Source organism: Setaria italica, chromosome II (assembly GCF_000263155.2).
Source record: "Setaria italica strain Yugu1 chromosome II, Setaria_italica_v2.0, whole genome shotgun sequence".
Classification (NCBI taxonomy): domain Eukaryota; kingdom Viridiplantae; phylum Streptophyta; class Magnoliopsida; order Poales; family Poaceae; genus Setaria; species Setaria italica.
This window is the reverse complement of record NC_028451.1, coordinates 37,350,176-37,369,803: the sequence shown is the minus strand read 5'-3', so window position 1 is coordinate 37,369,803 and position 19,628 is coordinate 37,350,176. Positions and strand designations below refer to the sequence as shown.

The window sequence follows — 19,628 nt, the reverse complement described above, 5'->3', positions numbered from 1 at the left end:
AATGAGGCCTACCTCCCCAAAAAATATGACTATAAATAAGATATATGATATATATCACAATAAGATATATCAAAAACCGTACTTATTCGACTTTTGCTTTCATAATCTTTAATTGAATTGCTTCATTCTTGTGACTCTTTTCTAACAAATTTATCCATAGCACTCTTTTGAGATTGAGTTAAATCCACTATTCTTTATTTTTTCTTACATTTTTGTTTTTTCTTACGTTTTTTAACCAGATTCATACTTTCTAGACCGGTTTGCAGAAGACATGACTACAATCTTGGATTGGAACACTAGATTATCTAGAACTAGAACAAAGATTATTGAACACCTAAATGGATCAATATTATATTAGTCATCACCCATCAACATTGATTAAAATATTGAAAATTAATTGAACCAGATTAGTATACCTGGAGCGATCGATCACAATTGACAGATCGATTGGTGAAAAGAAAGTCTTCTACAGCTGTATTGGTGCCGATCCTGATTCCCGACCCGACCCGACGCCGCGGACACGCTGCGCACCGCCGGCACCCTAACCGGCGAATTGGCGATCGGCGAAAAGCATTTTAAAGGAAGCAGGGCCACACGCAGAGCACCGTGACCAGAGTTGACACGGGGAAACGTGCTGCGCCAGTGCGCCACCAACGACGTGCCGACGTGACTGCACACTGCACGGCCGACGTGACCGACGAGCGACGCGTCATGCACGACAGATGAACTCCTGTGAGTCCGCGACCTGGCAGTCTGGCACCTGCGCGGCGCTGCGCCTACCGCCTAGAAGGCTAGAACCAGGCCACCAGGGTCCAGGGCCTACACGGGCATACGGCTATACCATATAGAAGTCAGCAGGTTGGTAGGCCCCTGCAATTTTGGGGACCCTGTTCCATTGAACCTCTTGCATATGCATGGGCTCAGCTCTGCCCTCATGCTACCTTCTGGCTCAGTTAGCAAATCGATCATTTACTACCACCATCGATGCTCGAGTTACAATTCCTGCAAGCGTGTATGCATAATTAATTTTAATCGGTAATCCATCCGATTAAGAAGAATTATTAGGAGTACTTTTGACTTTTAGCATTACTATATCTTATCTAAATTTTTCTCGTATTCAAAGAGGTCAAGCATCGCGCTACTATCAACAAACAAACAGTTTACCACAGCAAAAGGCATTTGCAATTTCTTTTTACCAAACCAAGCACCGATAAATTTTGTGTGTATGGTGTGGAGCCATATGGCCTAGCATCCTATAAAAGACAAAAAAGGCCCGAGTTCGCCTGAGCTTTGCGCATAGAAAATTCAAAGCGAATCGCCACAAAATCGTGTGGAAATGCTTGGTCTGGTTACGAGCGCGAGGCGGCCGGGACGCACGGAATTTCCCAGAAGAAGTGTGGCACGCGCCGGCCGTGCACCGCACCTTTGGAGAGAACACGCGGCTCCGTCCAAGTCCATCTGTCCCAACCGGGGAGCGATCACGAGCGCCTGACGTCGGCCCCACGCCACGCACCGCTTCGCGGCCCCATCGGCACCGTCGATCGCCCGACGGACCGTCCAGACCAACAGGGGAAGACATCCCCGAGGGGCCGTGTGGACCCGGCGCGGGCGAGCCAGCGCCATCACAGCCGGCCAACCTCTCCGTCTCCTTTCCCCCTACTCGCCGTGCCGTCCCCCCTCCTCCCCCTCCCTCTCTCCTCGCTCCCCACGCCACGCATCGCCTCGTCTCCTCGGAAGGCGGCAGCGCCCCGCGAGCACGGGAAGGAAGGGAGGGAGGGAGCGGGAAAAAAAATTTTTTAAAAGGGGTTTTAAATTGGGCCCCCCCCCCCCCCGGGTGTCTCTCCCCCTCCCCCCCCCCGGTTCCCTTTCCCCCCCCCCCCCCCCCCCCCCGTCTCTTCCTTCTTCGCGGTGGTTCTCGTCGGGGGTTTGGATCTGGGGGTCGGGGATTTCCGTCGGGGCGCGTTGCCGCGGACTTTAACTGCCTCGGTTCCAGCCAACGGAACTTGTCTGTTTCGCGCACCGGTCCCTGGGTTCTCGCGTAATCGAGGAATGCCAGTTGTTTATCGTTTCTGTACTTATTCCTTTACTCTAGCTACTAGTTTTTGTGTGAATTTGCGCGGTGTGGAGATGGGATTGGTGTTTAGTCACCGTAATTTCGCTGCGTGTGTAGTTCTCTGCGAATTTCAGTTTTGAGAAATTTCGGTCTCGTTCTGTTGTCTACTTGTCTTGCAGATGAGAGGGCAGCCGTCCTTGCTGCCGAGCGTGCGGAAGCAATGGCTCGGGAAGCCTCTGCTGTACGGAATCGGCTCCCTGTTGGTCATGCCGCTGAGGACGCTGCATGGAGTAGGGCGTGTGTTTGGCGCAGGGCGCTTCCTCTGCAACATGACCAGCGTCTCATCTTCCTTGCAAATTGAGCTTGTAAGCGCTCCTAGCTAACCAATGTGTTGTTATTCAGACTTAATGTTGTTGATTGTTTGATTAACACTTGTCAATGTAAGTGCCTCGATGCTGTATTGAGTATTGACATAGGAGTGCTCTGTAGTAGGCAATCAGCAGTTGAAACTAGTTGTGATGTGCTTCTTAGAATTGGATGGCATGGCTTTGTAGCAAGAAAGACAAGGTCATAAGGCCATTTTTATCAGGAAAGAGCGCTTGTTCCTGAAAAGAAGTCTCTCTTATAGTCTTATTCTTCTTCCATTCCATGAGTTATTCCTTCAATCATGCCTGGCTTTTCATCTATCCTCTACCTACAATGATATGGACAGGACACCTTAGACTGTCTTTACGACTGACATTTTCAAGCATGCATTGGTGGGCCACATAATTGTCTAATCATTTGTTCGTAGTGTCTTCCAGACAGATTGGCTACCCTTCATAAGATGGAAGCATAAAGAAATTGCAGGCATTGTTACAAATAGGGAAAACTATTAAAGAACCAGAATTAATTCATTTTCCAAAAGACTTTGATTATCAATATATTACTCTTCCTACTGCCTGTAGATTTCTTGTCATTCAATCATATTTCTGAGCATCCTAAGTATTCATCAGCAAATATTGTTGTTTCTGTGCAGGTACCATGCCTTCGAGATAACTATGCATATATCCTGCATGATGTTGATACTGGAACAGTTGGAGTGGTGGACCCTTCTGAGGCTATGCCTATTATAAATGCATTGGAAAAGAGAAATCAGAACTTGACCTATATACTGAACACTCATCATCACTACGACCATACTGGTGGAAACTTGGAACTGAAGGCGAAATATGGTGCAAAGGTATAGATTTGGGCTCTTTCCTCTCTTTTCTTTTCTTTCATTGTTTAGCAACTCTGAGACAGTGTGTGACACAATCAAAATGTATATTATTATGAACTGAACTGAATTATATAGGTCTATACTCAAGGCTGGGCTTACAATGAACATTTTACATTGCCATTCATTACACTTATCAGTAATGTATCTGTCAAATTCAAGATGTTTAGTAATTTTCAAGGTAGCTGAAGTTTAAAATCCAGAAGATAATGATGATTGTTTCTCAAGTAGTCAAATATCTAATGTGAAGTTGATAGATATGTTGTCTGCTTTCATCTTCTAACAGTCGTAGACATTATTCTTAGGTTATTGGTTCTGAAAAGGACAGGGATAGAATTCCTGGCATTGACATCACTCTTAAGGAGGGTGACACATGGATGTTTGCTGGTCATCAAGTTCTTGTACTGGAAACTCCTGGGCATACTTCAGGTTGTTATTAGAAATTTCTTCTAACTCATCTTATGTCTTCTCTTATGTTCAATTTGAATATTGTAAGTGTAAGTCCTGCTATGTACACAAAGGCTTCACATTACATCATCAACAACAAAAGGGTAAGCTAAAGGAAAAACTCATATAAGCCGCCAGCTAAAAGGAAAATTTAATAAAATATGAAAAAACAAAAAAGGAAACACAAGGGACTTCTCATCAGTTGTTACATTGGAGATATATTTTTGCATCAACATGAGGAGAACAATATAGTTCTGTTCATGGAAGCTGAGGGATGCCCGCCCTCTTCTTCTCCCCTTGTTTTCACATTAGGAGCGCACTAAAAGTTTCACACTACGTTGCCCACCAGATGTTTGCCTTATCACATCTGTGTGACTGTTTTCTATAGAACTTATTTTAAAATTTATAAGTTGTTCTAAACACTGCTTTTCTCTTGTTGCTATGATAAAATATGTGAGTTGTGGCAGACTGGCAGTGCTTGTTACAAAACATGTTCGAAGCAATCAAAGTCGTTGTATTTCTTAGAAAAAGCAAACAGAGAATACATCTTATGTTTCTTTTTTTGGCAAAAGAAGTTACTAGCGCAATTTGGTTCACTTCATTGATTTTTCATGTATTTCTATCAGGTCATGTGTGCTATTATTTTGCTGGTTCTGGAGCCATATTTACAGGTGACACGTTGTTCAATCTATCATGTGGAAAGCTTTTTGAAGGGACTCCACAGCAGGTTTGCTTTTACTGGCTTGCAAACTCTTCTGTTTTCATCTAAGTTTTCATGTAAATTGTAATAAGATACTTAAAATTCTTGTATGTCTGGTTTATTTTTTCTACTCAACTTTGTAACAAGCTAGTTCCTTTGTTGTGCTTTTACTTCAGCAAATAAGTCCTTTAATTGTGATTAATACACATAATGTTGGAGCTTCTGATGTTTTATATGATTTAAATTATGTCTTAAATGCAACTATTATAACTTGTAAACAATGAGTAAGTAAAATACATTATATGAAACTGAAATATCAAAAAAAAAGGTACGAACTTTAATCACCGAGTCCTTTGCACATTATGTTCAGTATTGTACTTACATTTATTTGAACATCAAATGGGACAATCGTGATCAAATCCAACTACTGGCACTTTGGACTTTGACGATTTAATATGAATTTATAAGGTTGTGAACTCTTGGTAGTTTTATTGATCGTCAATGGCTCAGTGCATTTTTTTCCTTTTGCATAGATTTTTGACCATTTTATCCTTACTGCAGATGTATTCCTCACTCCAGAAAATTATAGCTCTGCCTGATGAGACGAAAGTATACTGTGGACATGAATATACTTTGGTCAGTAATTTTTCATTTCAGGTCAAAAACTTTCCTGCATTGACCCGCTATTTAATGCTTAATGTTCCTCCCTGCAGAGTAATTCAAAATTTGCCCTGAGTGTAGAACCAGGAAATAAAGAATTACAGGAATACGCTGCAAATGCAGCTGAGTTGCGCAATAAAAATATACCCACGGTAATATGACTTGTTCCCAGTCTTTGCTTGATAAACTAATGTTTCTTAGACGCAATATCATGCATTGTTTACTTTCCCATTCTTATGAACATTTCTGAATGCATGATGTGTAAGATATACCACTGATGGGTTGATCAAATACTTAAGTGGACTATATTTCCACCCCTTCTCTGACTTTAATCCAAGTTTCATGTTTACCAGGTGCCAACAACAATTGGGAGAGAGAAACAGTGCAATCCTTTCCTGCGGACCTCCAATCCAGAAATTAAGAGTACTCTGTCCATTCCAGATCATTTTGATGAAGACCGTGTGCTTGAAGTTGTCCGTCGAGCAAAAGATAACTTCTGACTAACAAAAGGAAATTCTCGTGACATGACAACTATCTTGTTAAAGTTCGGACAAAGAAACCCCTAAGACACAAGAAATGTAGGAAAGAAAGGTATATAAGTTTGGGCTAGATTTTGAAATGCTTCGGCAAAATTGTGTCGAGTGTATGTAGCTTGGGCAGTGCTTGTCTATAGCAGCCAGTGATTCTTTTGTCTACTACAAATAAGCATGTTCTGCCATCATCTACTCTGTAAAAAGAACGTGAGTCAGCTGTTCGATAGTTTAATCTCAGTTCTTGCTCTTCAATACGTTCGTGTTGTCTTGATGGTCTATTAGACAATGGAGAATGCTCACCGAATGTTCTGACGCTGTGACATTGCACGAATCAAATGTATTTTTGAAGCCGCACGAATCCGGGATCAACATTGCAATGCTTGTTAGTGTACTTCTAGCTGCCTTGTACGTAAGGTACATGCAATGTGTCCTTTGGTTGATGGCATATGAATACCAGGCTTGGATTTCACGTCACATTTTGATAAGGGAGTGTCTATAGTACACTCGAGTACCCCCGCGCCCGCAACCGCCGCCGGATAAACCTGCCGCCGGCGACCTTCCTTTACAGCCGCTGCTCCATAGAAATTCCCCACCCCAAACCCCAGAACACTAACTAGGTCGTTGGTTCGCTGCACACTCGCCTTGGTTGAGGAAGATGGCCGGAGCCTCGCCTTGGTTGAGGAAGATAGCCGCCGGAGTCTCCAATCATGCACTGTGGCAGCAGCAGAAAAAATCGAGTGCTGGGAAGCTCTGAAACACCCGAGCACTCGTTAGCTTTTCCCTTTGATAAAAGTGGTGTTCAATCATCAACCGTGCCGAAAAAGGAAGCATAAAACGAAGCGTCATGATTCTGGCAAGCTGAACTGTCGGTCCGTCATAGTTTGGAAGCTGTACCCCGACCAAATTGTCCAAGGACTTGTTTGGTTCCTCTTGCTAAATTTTAGTTGCTAAAAGTTGCTAAACTTTAGCAAAAGCTGTTTGGATACTCTTGGTAAAAGGTATTTAATGAGCTGTAAAAAGATTTATCTAACCTTATTAAAGGTGCGCAGGAGGGGGGAGACGAGCAATAAATGAGAGGTATAGGTTGTCCAGCCCACCTTTTAGCAAGTTTTAGCAACCAAAAATTTGCTAAAATGCTAAACTTTAGCAACTCAACTTTAGCAAGTTTTAGCAAGGGTGTTTAGCAGTTTAGCAACTAAAAATTGCTAAACTTTAGCAAGCAAGGTGAAACCAAACACCCCCTTGACCGTTCATCCCGAAGCAGCCAAAAGTTACATGAGCTTAGCTATTGTTTTCGCGGAAAGCATGAGGCAGATTGCTCTTTGGTTGTCGAAAGAAAAGCTTTGATTCCATGAGCTGTTCGGTTAAGCACGAATCCATGGTCCCCAGCCTGTATCGAACCTGATGTACAATTGTGCATGCTCTAGTTTTCACGGTGGCAAATAAAAATATTTTTCGGAAACAAAAACAAAATCAGCTGAAAAAGATACGAACGAAAACCCCTTTTGCTCCCTCCCCATTTCGCCTTGTCCCCCACCTCCGTCCCACTCCCACCCCACCCGCGATGGCGACCGCCGAGGCCGGCCCGACCACGGGCAAGCCCGCCTGCGCCGTCACCTTCGGCCGCTCCACCCTCCTCGGCCGCCACCTCGCCGCCGCGCTCGCCGCCTCGGGCCGCTGGTCGGCCGTCGCCGTCGTCGACCCCTCCCCTTCCCCGCCCCCACCGCCGGCCTCCCCCCTCGTCCGCCACCACGCCGTCGACCTCTCCGACCCCGCGGGCCTCGCCTCCGCGCTCGCCGGAGCCGCGGCCGTCTTCCATGTGGACGCGACCACCGCCGCCGCCTCCGGGAGCGACGGGTCCTTCCTCTCCCTCCACCGCCTCGCCGCCGAGGGCACGAGGCGGCTCCTCGCGGCCTGCCGCGCGTCCGGCGTGGGGAGGGTGGTGTACACAGGCTCGGCCGACGTGGTGGCCGCCGGCGCCCGGGATGTGGTCAATGCCGACGAGGACTCCGCGCCCTACCCTGACAAGGTGTGGTGGCTCGCGACATTGCATTTCCTCGGCGTGATCTGCTCGGCTTTGGGATCCTTGGTTTTGGAGGTAGTGCCGTGGAGTGATGGCTGCTTGGTTTTTGCTTGTCGGCGCAGTTTGGGAACGCGGTGAGCGAGCTGAGGGCGCAGGTGGAGATGATGGTGCTGGGTGCGGACGGGGTGGACGGGATGCGGACATGCGTGCTGCGCCCGAGCAATATGTTCGGGCCTGGCGATTCGAGCCTGCTGAGGTTTGTTGCTGGATATGCAAGGTCTCCCTTGGGCAAGGTATTCCAAACTGAAATTGTCTCCACATTCAGATGTTTGCACCTCAATTTCTTATGTGGAAGAACTACATAGCGATTGATTCCGTATTAACATGATTAGTGAACTGAGGGGAGCTAATGATACATGGACGCAACACATATTATTTATAGCATGGAGCTTAATGTGCCATAAAATGATGATTTGGTAAATATGCATAGAGCTCTGCTGTTGCTGTAGACCTATAGATTTTCCATTTCAATATGTGATTAAGAATTGTGTTACAATTCATCTTGCGTTTCTGTGGTGACAATAGGATGTTAGAAAAGCATGTACAGTGTGTTAATACCTGGTTGGTGGTAACTCTGCTAGCATTCCTCTGTTTTGGCGGTCAGTAGTGATTCCAGATCACGGATTCTTGATTGCTATTTGAATTAATGGATCTGGTAGAGAGAGCATTACTCTCCCAGTTGGTTATGTCTAATTTTTGAGTGAATTGCTACTGTTCATTAAGCAGATGATTCGGTAGGTATAATATTTCACGATTGGAACTGGACCTAGAGCAGTCTGGGCTTCTGTTTGGGAGATGCAATATGGATTTCTATTCATTTTCCCTTTTCAATTATTAGGCTCCTTTTAGCTGACGCAGTTGCTGCTTGTGCATCTTCTGAAGAGAAAATTGCATATCTGTCACTTCCTTGAACCCAATCTAGGATTTGCTATTTTAAAAACATGAACTACAAACTTTACCCAAGCCTCTTTGAACTATGAAATACTGGTTTTCTTAAGCAGTTCTTTTCAGTTTGTAATAGGTGGTGGCAGTAACATGTCTGACTTTACCTATGTGGAAAATGTGGCCCATGCCAATATTTGTGCTGAGCAAGCCTTGTGTTCAAATGCAGCTTCTGTTGCTGGGAAGGTACATTTTTACAGATAAAAGTGCTATGTTTCAGTGATATTACTTTTATGGTTAATTCTGTGCACTGAACTTTTACAGCCATTTTTTGTTACCAATGATGAACCTATGGAAACATGGGAGTTTATGAATTGCATAATGGAAGCTATGGGCTGTCAGAGGTATTTCTCCCTCCCTCTTTGCCCCTCTCTACTCTTTGAAGTCAACTCGTGAAGTTAACATGTGATGTTGTTTCTCATCCATTTAGGCCCAGGATTAATCTTCCTGCCAAGATGTTATTGTCTGCGGCCTTGTTCTCCAATATGATTCGTCACAGGCTTGGTTTTCAAATGTTTTCCACTCCTCTTCTGCATCCAGATACAATATACTTCTTGTCATGCACAAGAACTTTTAACACTTCAAAAGCTAGAAGATTACTTGGGTACTACCCAATTGTATCATTGGAGGTGAGCTTGTTTTCTTACCATGCTGTATTGCAATCACGAACATTCCCTTTGATCATCTTTGGTACTCTGCAATCATTCTGCATCTGTATTGCTTAATATATTTCTCATAAAAGACACATGAGGCCTCTACAAAGGCTTTCTGTTTCTTGCAATGCAGATGCTAATAGCTAATACATTTCAATGTTTAATATGTATCAGGATGGAATTATGAGAACTGTCAGGTCATTTTCAGAACTATCAGATAATTTGGGTTTCTCGAGGAAACAGCGCTCCTGTGGATCATCGAAAGCAGATAAGCTGTTAGGAAGTGGAACAGGTGACACAGCCCTTTTTCTTCAAAAAAAAAAATAGCCCTCTGGTATTTTTTGCTTTCCGCCAAATTGAATGAACAAGAGCCTTGGATACCAAAATTTTCTGATGCAGTTGTGTAGAACTCTTTTCATTTTTATTTAAGTACCGGTCACTTCATTGTGATTTATATATGTTTTCCCCTGTTGACATGTTACGTTTCTACTGCAGCTGCTGATATTCTTCTTTGGAGGGATGAAAAGAGAACCTTTTCATTTGTGACAGTATTGTTTCTGCTTTTCTACTGGTTCCTGCTTTCAGACAGAACTTTTGTTTCGTCAGCTGCCAAATTTCTTCTAGTGACCTCCCTTGCTCTTTTCATCCATGGTGTGCTGCCGTCACAAGTGTATGTATTTTGGTTGTTCAGCTGTCTTTTGAGTACACTAATTTGATGTGGGTGTTCCCCAGTCAACGCAGAAGAATTTTGTATATGATGTCTGAGTACTGAAGTTGAACTCCTGTTGCAGGTTTGGTTTTACAGTTGAGAAAGTTACTTCTGATCATTTTGAAGTATCACACTCAGCATTGAGGAATTCACTGATGTGCCTGGCTTCTGCATGGAATGGGGGCATTCATAAACTGAGGGTTCTAGCAGAAGGCGAAGACTGGAGTACCCTTTTAAAGGTTGGTGTTCAGCTTTGTTGAGAATCATCTCCTGGAAGCTATATTTTGTTAGAATACCCTATGTGATGTGTCCTTTTCCATTAGGTACCACCTATCAAGTTTGGGCTCTTGAGCCCACACATGGCATTTGAATTTTATTTGTTTTGGGGATTGAGGTCCAGTAGGTGTATTATCTCTAGCATATTCATAAGCCATCTTTTCTTTTTCTGACAGTTACATGATTAGATTGAGTTGTCTTGAATAAATTTTAATATATATGCACTTTTACTATTCTAGATGTTTCTGCAGTTTGTCTTAAAAAAGATATCTGTGAAGTCATGTTAAGTGATTTAAGCCTTCGGTTAGCTTGATATGCTTTTGGCTTCTATTCAGCCAGAAATAATATATATATATGGGGGTAAACTGCCTTCCTGTATCTAAAATACACTGTTTCTTTCATCATGTTTAGTTGATGTTTGTGAACTACTCAGTTTATTAGTTGTTAGAAGCAGCCATTCGTTCTATATCTCAATCAGTTAATAACTCACCCTGTCTAAATAATCCTTCTTGATTAATGGTGTTTAGAAGGATCAATAAAATAGCGACAGGTTTTCCTCAACAAAAAGATAGGCTTTATTGAAGAAAGTCACTGCAAATCAATACTACATGACAGGGAGAATGTAGCTGTTTTGTTGTAGGAATGGTACAATTATGAAAAAAGGTTCCTGTGTTATAAATGATCCATGGTTTCTTCGCTATATTGCAGGTATTTGCATTTTTGTACAGCATCAAGCTATTGTTGAACTTTCAATTCAGATTTCTGATGGGTCTTGGTAAGGGATTATATTTTGCCACTAAGTTGTGCTCAACTGCTCATTTACTGTTGCAGAACAAATTTATCATCAGATTCTCTTCTCCTGTATGCAGTATTGGCATCCTTGTTCATTGTCTTCATAGTCTATGAACAATGCGAGGAAGAAATTGACAGCTTGGTGTCAAATGCTTCTTTCAAAATCAAGTGGCTAATGGACAGAGTAGTCGAACGCATGCCGGCATCTTTGAAGGCATATATATCCTAGAGCAGACATCCATGAACATGACCTAGTTATGCTTTGTTGCTAGAACACATTTCACATACTTGAAGCTGTTGTTACCATTGCGCTTCTGTCTGTAAATTGGCCTTAGTTCCTTTATGCTAACATGCTTTGTACAATTTACCCGAATTTGCTTACTGCTGTTTAGAATCTGTGAGTTGACATACAGCAAGATTCTATGCAAAGTTTATGGCTGGTGTAAGCGTCGTTCCATTTGGTATGCGGTTTCACAATGTTGGCTAGCTGCGCAGCTGCCTGTGTTTCATGCTCACGCATGGTGTGCCCGTACCAAACGATCAAATATTTTGTGTATTCTGTACTGAATAAAGTTTGGGCTTTCAGGTGGTGCGGCAGGGAGGGATTGTGGTGCAAAGATTGGCCGTGTGTAGATAGTTCTACCAAGCCTTGCTTTATCTTCCGTTCTTCCTGTCACGCCACCTGTATCGTCCAGCTGTCTTCCTCTCCCAATAGCGTGGCCACTGGCCACATCGAGCATTGTTCCATAACATGCCTCAAGAAGTCAAGAGATACTATAATTTATGTGTCAATTGCAATAAAAAAAGTAATGGTGGAGAGAAACTGCTATGTCCGTTGCCAACACACACTAGTGAAGCGCGCTCACGTAAAACAGACAGTAAAGCAAAATACGAACCATACGTATCACACACGAATTTAAATGTTATAGAATGATGTAATCTATCATCGGTCTCTACAGCATAACACATTACAGTATTGTATATGACCAGCAAGCACAACTCAGGATCATATGGACCCCAGAGTATACGTTGATTAAAGTATGGACACTTAAAAGAAACAGGGTTAGAGATCGGTACAAATGGTCGTTTTCCCAGTAGTGTAGATAGACCATATAGATAACATACCATGCGAGATATACATATGCATACATAGAAAATCTATAGGATAAATAGAAAATCTATTAGATAAGGCATGGCAAAGTACGAGATAGGTATTTTACGGATAAATTTAATCAACCTTAACATTCAATAAAATGGAGAGATAGATATATGTACCACTTAGATGCGCGGGACAGACACACTGCCACACACAAAGATATACGTGACTTACGCAAAATACCTTTTAGGCCTAAGTACCAAAGGTTTGTTAGGATTATCGATTTTGTGGAAACCTGATTTACTAAGATCGGGTTTTACTCCACTGCCACTAAAATCTTGTTTGGATACTCCAATAAGGCAATAGCCACCCGCGTAAAAAACTTGTTCCTTGTAAAACCAGAATTTTGTGTTTAATCAGAAACAAGTCGACGTCGATTTTCACAAAGCAAGTGTGCCAGCGAAAAGGTGTTCACGAACCTGGTCCGACTCGAACGCATGATATGCGACCCGATCCACATAAGTACGAGCCAATCCCCAGACCCGCCGTCCAAGTCCATAGCCCAGGCCCGGAGGCCGCTCTCGCTCGCGTGAAAGCTGAACCCGAAATTCCCCATCCTCGCCTAGGGTTCCCGCAACCGCAATCTCTCTCCATCCCCTCCCCGCCGCGCCGGCGATGTCGTCGGAACCGCCGCCCGCGGGGTCTCCGGAGGCGCGCGCCTCGGCCTCCCCTCCGAAGGACGCTGTTGCCAGCGGGGCCGGCGCCGCTGCTGGGTTCCTGGAGACGAACACGCTCTGGGTAGGCAACCTGCCCTCGTATGTGAGCGAGGGCGACTTGATGGCGCTGTTCGCGCCGCACGGCGCGCTCGATTGCGCCCTCGCCCGAGCCGGCTCCCGCAGCTACGCGTTCGTCCTCTTCCGCACCCCCGCCGAGGCTCGCGCAGCCGTCGAGGCCACCCGGGGCGAAAAGGTCAAGGGCGCCGCCATGCGCACCGAGTTCGCGCGGCCGGTAATTCCTCTCTTGCTTTGCCCCACGCTGGGATCTGCTCCCTGCCTCGCTAGATTTCCCCACGTTGCTTTGCTGCGATTTGTGTTTCCGCGGCGTGATTGCCGTGCTAGGTAGGAAAGGTCCACCTAATTAATGTGTGTTGGTAGAGATTGATCTGTAATCTAGAGCTGCTGATGAGGGTGATATGATTGTTTTGTTGGAACTGGAAAGGGTACTGATCCTTATGGATTTTGTTTGTTGTTTTGGTTTCTACAGGCCAGAGCTGTTAGGAATTTGTGGGTTGGTGGCATTAGCCCGTCAGTTTCAAAGGAGGAGCTAGAGGAGGAGTTCCAAAAGTTTGGAAAAGTTGAAGGTGTTGCATTCTCCCAAGATCAGACTTCAGCGTACGTTGATTTCGAGAAACTCGAAGATGCAATTTCTGCTCACAGATCTTTGAATGGAAGAACTTTAGGTGGCAAAGAATTATGTGTTGATTTCCAGAGGTCCAAGGGAAGAGCGGTGTGTATCCATTATTGACTGGATTTCTATTTTCTCTATAAAAGGTTTATGATAGGATTTGTTTTTCTCATGACAACTTGTTTTTTTTACTGATTTGTATAGGAATGGTCAGAAGCAAGCGGCTTCAATGGTAGGGTATCAGGACCACCAGCTGACAAGAGAGGCACTGGCCCTCCCAAGGTATGCTCTGTTTACATCTATATCGTTCTCATCTCTTTTGTGTTGGTTGTTTTCCTATTTTATCTGCTGTTGCTTATTATCATTGTCTGTTTGCCTGCCAGGGTTCTGCTGGATCACGGATGCGAGATGCACAGCCTACCAATGTTCTCTGGGTTGCTTTTCCAGCTTCATATAAAGTTATTGATGAGGAGATGCTTAGGCAGGCTATGTCAGCATTTGGTGTCGTTACAAAGATAAAAATTTTCCAGACAAGGCAGTATGCTTTTGTTGAGTTTTCAAGTGTTGTGGAAGCTTACAATGCTAAGACGAATCTAGATGGTCATCTGTTCAATGATCCCAGGATTCAGATTCTTTTCTCGAACAGTGAGCTCGCACCAAATAAATTGGATAATCCAACATCGCTTTCTGGATTTCCTAGATCAGAAATGTATTCCAGTGATGGACGTCATGGTCTTGGCAGTGGTACTTTGCAAGGGTACGATCCTCCAAGAGGAGGAAGATCAAGACATTTTGATTATGGTGGTTTACCTACTCCAGGTGGAATCCTTCCACCACCTGAATCATTTGATCCAAGAGAAGCAAAACGAATGAGGCTCGATGCTGGTGCTGACCCTTATGAAGTAAGGGCAGGCAGCACAAGTCTTTATTCTGCTGGGATCCGCCATCGGGACAGCTCCGTGCATGCTGAGGGGAGTTCAAGTCCTGCTATTCGAGTCCGAGGCACAGTGCATCGAACGTCATACCTTGAGCATTTCTGGCGAGGCAGTATTTCCAAAGGTGGATCTCCTGTTTGCCATGCTCGTTGTTTGCCTATAACAAAGGGCAGTGACATACCTCTGTAAGTCCAAGCATAACTGCACAAATGTTATTGTTTTATCAAGTTGATTGTGCATGTTGTTGATCTTTGTCTGGTATTTTTCAATTTTGCAGACCTGATGTCATTAATTGTTCAGCTAGGACGGGACTGGATATGCTGGCAAAGCACTATGCGGATGCTACTGGATTTGATGTTGTCTTTTTCTTACCAGATAGCGAAGATGACTTTGTTTCTTATACTGAGTTCTTGCGCTACCTGGGCTCGAAAAGCCGGGCAGGGGTTGTAAAGGTTGATGCAGGGACTACTTTATTTTTGGTACCACCATCAGATTTCTTGACAAATGTGTTACAAGTTGACGGTCCAGAGCGCCTTTATGGTGTAGTATTGCATATTCCACAAATGTCTGCTGCTGCTGCACTAAGGCCACAATTGACTGGGCCAGAACTACAACCTTACTATGATGAAAGGGAAGCTCTGCCTACTTCACAAAGAAAGTATAGTATCATTTCTCCCAGTGACAATGGCTATTCTGATGCTGATTATCGGGGATCTTTGCGTGAGGAGTCAATGCATCATTTGGGGCAACTATCTGGAAGGCCTCGGGTGGATGAAGGCCAAGCAGTCCAGCCAGCTCTTGCAGGCTTTCCTACAAACCAAACAGCTGCAGCGCAAGTTCAACCTTCAGTCAAGCCTGATATTATGGCTACTTTAGCAAAGCTTATGCCAAGTGTGCAATCTTCACCTCTGGTAAGTGGTCAGATACCTGTGAATTCCACAGACAGACCATCGCAGATGCATGGTCTGTCAATGCTTTCTAAAGTATGGAATCCTGAAAATCAATCTACAACTTCAAATTTATCCTTTGGGCAGATTGCTAATCTTCAGCAGCCAGGACAGCAGTTCAGCAGGCAAGTTTCAGCTGCTCATTTGACAAACTATGGGAGCATGGTGGGTGCTCAGGAGCACTCAACGCAGCATACTGCTTACAACCCTGAAGTTGCTTTGAACCTACCACCACCTCCTCCAATTCCTACACCAACACACAGTTCTACTACTACCTTACCATCTCAAGGTGGACACAGTTTGCCTACACAGACGAACCAACAGCTGCCAGAGCAGTATTATGTTCCCCAAAGCAACTATGTTCCATTAGCTATGGGTAGCCATTCTAACATTCAAGCCAGCAATGCTAACAACCCTGCCCCTCCCCTTCCGCAAGTTTACCCTGGACCTCCAGCAAATAATCAGATGGGAAATTTGCCCCAGCTCCAGCCATCATCTCATGGACAACAACAGCATTTTGCTCCTGGTACTGCACAAGCTCCGGACGAGGCAGATAAAAGCAAGAAGTACCAGGCGACCCTCCAGTTAGCTCAAAACCTACTACTTCAGATACAGCAGCGTCAATCAGGAAATCAGCCCTGAGACCTAATTGTTGCTTCAGGTAAGTCCACTTCTCCATCTGATTTTTTTTTTGTTATATCATGTCTGCTAATGTGCAAGGGTTAGCTAATCATTGTTTACTTAATCCTAACAACTACCATGCATTTGTTAAGTTAAAAATATGAATTTATGCAAAATAGTTACTTCTAAACAATATAACAGAACTATCACAGGAAAATAACCATTGTTTGGCATCTAATAAAGATGTTAAGTTGGCTGATTAGGCACAAGGCACATCAAACACACTGAAATGTTACGCAAGGGTATCACTTATGAGCAACTTTTGGTTGCAATAACAGACAGTTACATCCTTGTTAAGTTAGATTATTTTTGCACACTTGCTTTTAATAGTATTTCTTGCGTAAGATTTACTTTTTTGTGAGGATGCTTTCATAAATGTTGATATCTGCATAATCTTTTTTGTGAGTGTTTTAGCATTACAGTAAAACAGCATGACAGAGGCATGCTAAAACACTGCATATATCTTATGAGGCAATATTAGTTCTTTAGTTGGTTAATGTATGGAGATCTTTAATGTAATGGCTTTGTGATATCAATTACTTGAGAAGCTTGGGGGTACATTGAAACAAAACAAAACAAAACAAAAAGCATTCTTCAACAGCTTGACACGCCGTTTTTTGGTCCTCATGGTACAGCGGAAATGCACATTTCTCATGCCACGTTGAGGAACCATACAACAGCACGTCATCGCCCTCTGCTAACCCCACTGTTCGTTCGTGGGACTCAGTTTAGCTCGCATTTGCTATATAGGATCGACCATCTGACCCGGGCTAACCTTTAGACAATCATTATACCCAACAGCGTGCCTATACGATAATGTATGTACTTACTAGATCACCCACAAAGCCATCGTAGAATATCTTGTCCACGTTCAGTTAAGGCATTAAGTTTCTTCACTCTCAAACTTCAAAGCAAAGCGAAGGGTGGACTGCGTTCGAGTTTGACGTTGACCGAACTTGCATCCAAAGCTAGCGATGGGTGCTATATATCCATTTAGCTAAGAAGCTAGCCGTTCTCTGTTCTCCAATCATTTGCATCGTACCAGCGTTTTTGGTTGCTTAGTGAAGTGGAGAAACAGGCCACACGCACAGTTGGCTCACAGGCTCAGTATATTTAACCTGCAAGGGTGCAACCCCAGTACTGAGGCTTTTTGCTTTTCTAGGACTAAGGGTGCGTTGTTAGGGCATTTTAACCTTTTGTTCCCATCCGTGCAAGCGGTGCATAAACAAGCGAATGCAGCACTCGTACTGGCTAGGTGTGATTTTTGTGCCGCAGCCACAATAGCGGCCAAACGAAACAAAATCACAGTCCTGTAGGACATCTGCATGTGTGGCTCGTTATTCGCTCGTTGTGGGGATATCCGTCAGTGCGCCGACCTGGACAGAGGTGTGTTGCGTTCCTAATCGGTAGAACCATCTGATCATCTTGTGGCTCTTGTGGTGGCGGGAGGATCTGATCTACGAAATCATAAAATATCGTATGCGAGTACCTGCGCAGAGCATGCCGGTTAAACAAATCACTACGTGCGGCGCACGCTGGCGCTGCAGTAATCCTTGGCGTCCCCTTCTGGCTCCCTCTCGCCGAATACAGTCGCACGCGGCAGTCTCTGAAACACACTGCTTCCGCCAATCGTTCGCTGGGTAGACACGTCGTTGGTCAGCACGTGCGTGGGTGAGTGAGATGTGCGTACGAAGTTTCATGGCCGGACGCCCGGACCTGATCCGATTTTCTTGTCTCGACGTTTTTACGAAGGGTAAATTGGTAAAAACCTTGCCAGCAGGCTTTTGTCGATTATTCGCTTTCGCCCTCTTCTATCTTCGATGCAAAGTCGCAAGGTATCCCAGTCGTGCTCGTGCTACTGGCCCTTGCGGCTCAAAGTCAAGCTGGGCTGAATGCCTCAAATCATACGGTACTTGACATGTTTTTTTTGTCTGTGTGGCAAGTGCAGCGCTTGCTTGACACGACTGGTTTTTTAGGCTTAGCTCCAACCTTTTTCTTGTGCTCAGGCAAATAGATTTGGCGTACGCTAATGCTTCAGCTGGCTTTTAAACTCGCGACTTGAAAAATGGCTCTTAAGTTGCGTTAGTCTGATGCTTGTGTTTTTTTTTTGATGCGTTTCCTGCAACCGAGTACATGCGTGATTAGCAAGTATATACTATGCGTTGAACAATCGTTTCTCTTTATCAGCAAGTCAGATTTTCAGCACTGTATGCCTGACAGCAACGTGCGTCTGTTTGTAGGTACCCTCGAATCCCACCTCGGATTGTCTCGAACAAACAGGAAAACAAATACCAACTCGGCGGTTTCGTCTCCTCTTCTCCAGCGCGCACAACGGAAGCGGGCCATGATGTCAGTGGCTACTCGTTACCTTCCCGATACGGATGTACCTACCTACCGGACGGTGACCGAATAAGCGCAGTTATCCCCAGTTCTGCCTTTTCTTTAAAGAAGACAGGCTTCACCAGAAACAATTTGTTTTTCTCCTTTTCTATTTTTATGCACTATTTTGACAAGTAGAGGTTTCAGCCTGGACTTTCTAGCCTTATGTTTGCATGGCCTCTTGTTGGGCTGGCCTGGTGTTATTTTGTATGCTTATCTCAGATCATATGTTTTTATCATTATATGCGTGTACTCTTTTGGCCTGGTGTTCTACCGCACTGTGTACTCTGATTGTCGTAGCTGAACCATCGAAGAAACATTCGCGTCGCTGGATAGGTTGGCTTAGAGCTTGCCTTCAATAAAGAGGATGAAATCTGTGTGATGGCGTCAATCAATTTTCACGCCAATAGGATGAAGCCACGTAGTATTGCCGGTTGGGAAAATCGAGTGACAGGAATCCAAAAATACACCGATTTTCCCATCAAACTTGCTAAGAAAAATTCGACTGAAAACGTGAAATTGGATTAACCGAACAAATGTGACGCGGTGAGGCTCGGCTCGGCTCAGTACATATCAAAGGCTTTGATCAGTCCTCTTGGTGGCTGTGGCCTCGGTGCAGCGTCCACGCACGGCAGGAGCTGCAGATGACCAGCGGGTAGCGAACTGAGCCGGGCTTGCTCATCATCCACACACGCACGAGGAAAACTGATTGACAAGCTGCGCCACCTGAAAGAGAAGATTTGCTATTTGGAAAATCAACTGGCGCACAAAACACATTTTTTTTCATGGTAAATAGCAAACAGAAGGAAAACTACCTAACAACAACAATAGAGGAAAGATCGTCACTTAATAAGAAATATGATAGAGGAAGATAAAAAAAAGGTATTACAAGAACGGTCAGGTCTTAAATAACGACAAATAACACATAAGAAAGTGGTTCTTGCAACTGCATTTCGAACAGATACATACAAACAAATAAAAAAACAAACATACCTTGGACTTACTACATAACACTACAAAATTTCACACAAAACAATTTGAGTACAAAACATTTTTAGTTTTCAAAAACAATTTGAATTC

General features: G+C 44.1%; 3 protein-coding genes across 4 annotated transcripts; all 3 read left to right on the top strand.

Moving 5' to 3' along the window:
• The first annotated feature begins 1,918 nt into the window (after positions 1-1,918).
• LOC101763589 (probable hydroxyacylglutathione hydrolase 2, chloroplastic) lies at positions 1,919-5,905 on the top strand. The gene is made up of 7 exons (XM_004957302.3): positions 1,919-2,418; positions 3,072-3,275; positions 3,617-3,740; positions 4,385-4,485; positions 5,020-5,094; positions 5,172-5,270; positions 5,472-5,905. Exons 1-7 carry the CDS (start codon positions 2,233-2,235, stop codon positions 5,616-5,618), a joined length of 936 nt encoding a protein of 311 aa, XP_004957359.1. The 5' UTR covers positions 1,919-2,232; the 3' UTR covers positions 5,619-5,905.
• A 1,267-nt stretch (positions 5,906-7,172) lies between these two features.
• LOC101762396 (3beta-hydroxysteroid-dehydrogenase/decarboxylase) lies at positions 7,173-11,568 on the top strand. Its single transcript, XM_004959548.2, has 10 exons — positions 7,173-7,680; positions 7,797-7,967; positions 8,746-8,862; positions 8,941-9,020; positions 9,107-9,305; positions 9,504-9,621; positions 9,825-9,999; positions 10,121-10,277; positions 11,023-11,089; positions 11,184-11,568. The coding sequence occupies exons 1-10, from the start codon at positions 7,216-7,218 to the stop codon at positions 11,333-11,335; spliced, it is 1,701 nt and encodes a 566-aa protein (XP_004959605.1). The 5' UTR covers positions 7,173-7,215; the 3' UTR covers positions 11,336-11,568.
• Positions 11,569-12,750: 1,182 nt separating this feature from the next.
• Positions 12,751-18,819, top strand: LOC101762638 (flowering time control protein FPA). 2 transcript variants are annotated; one of them, XM_012844027.3, is made up of 7 exons: positions 12,753-13,210; positions 13,466-13,708; positions 13,811-13,888; positions 13,990-14,726; positions 14,819-15,452; positions 15,576-16,149; positions 18,410-18,819. In XM_012844027.3, exons 1-6 carry the CDS (start codon positions 12,878-12,880, stop codon positions 16,128-16,130), a joined length of 2,580 nt encoding a protein of 859 aa, XP_012699481.1. In that variant the 5' UTR covers positions 12,753-12,877; the 3' UTR covers positions 16,131-16,149; positions 18,410-18,819. The 2 variants fall into 2 exon arrangements, with proteins under 2 accessions (XP_022679876.1, XP_012699481.1); XM_022824141.1 differs by having other exon boundaries at positions 12,751-13,210; positions 14,819-16,149.
• Positions 18,820-19,628: the final 809 nt, after the last annotated feature.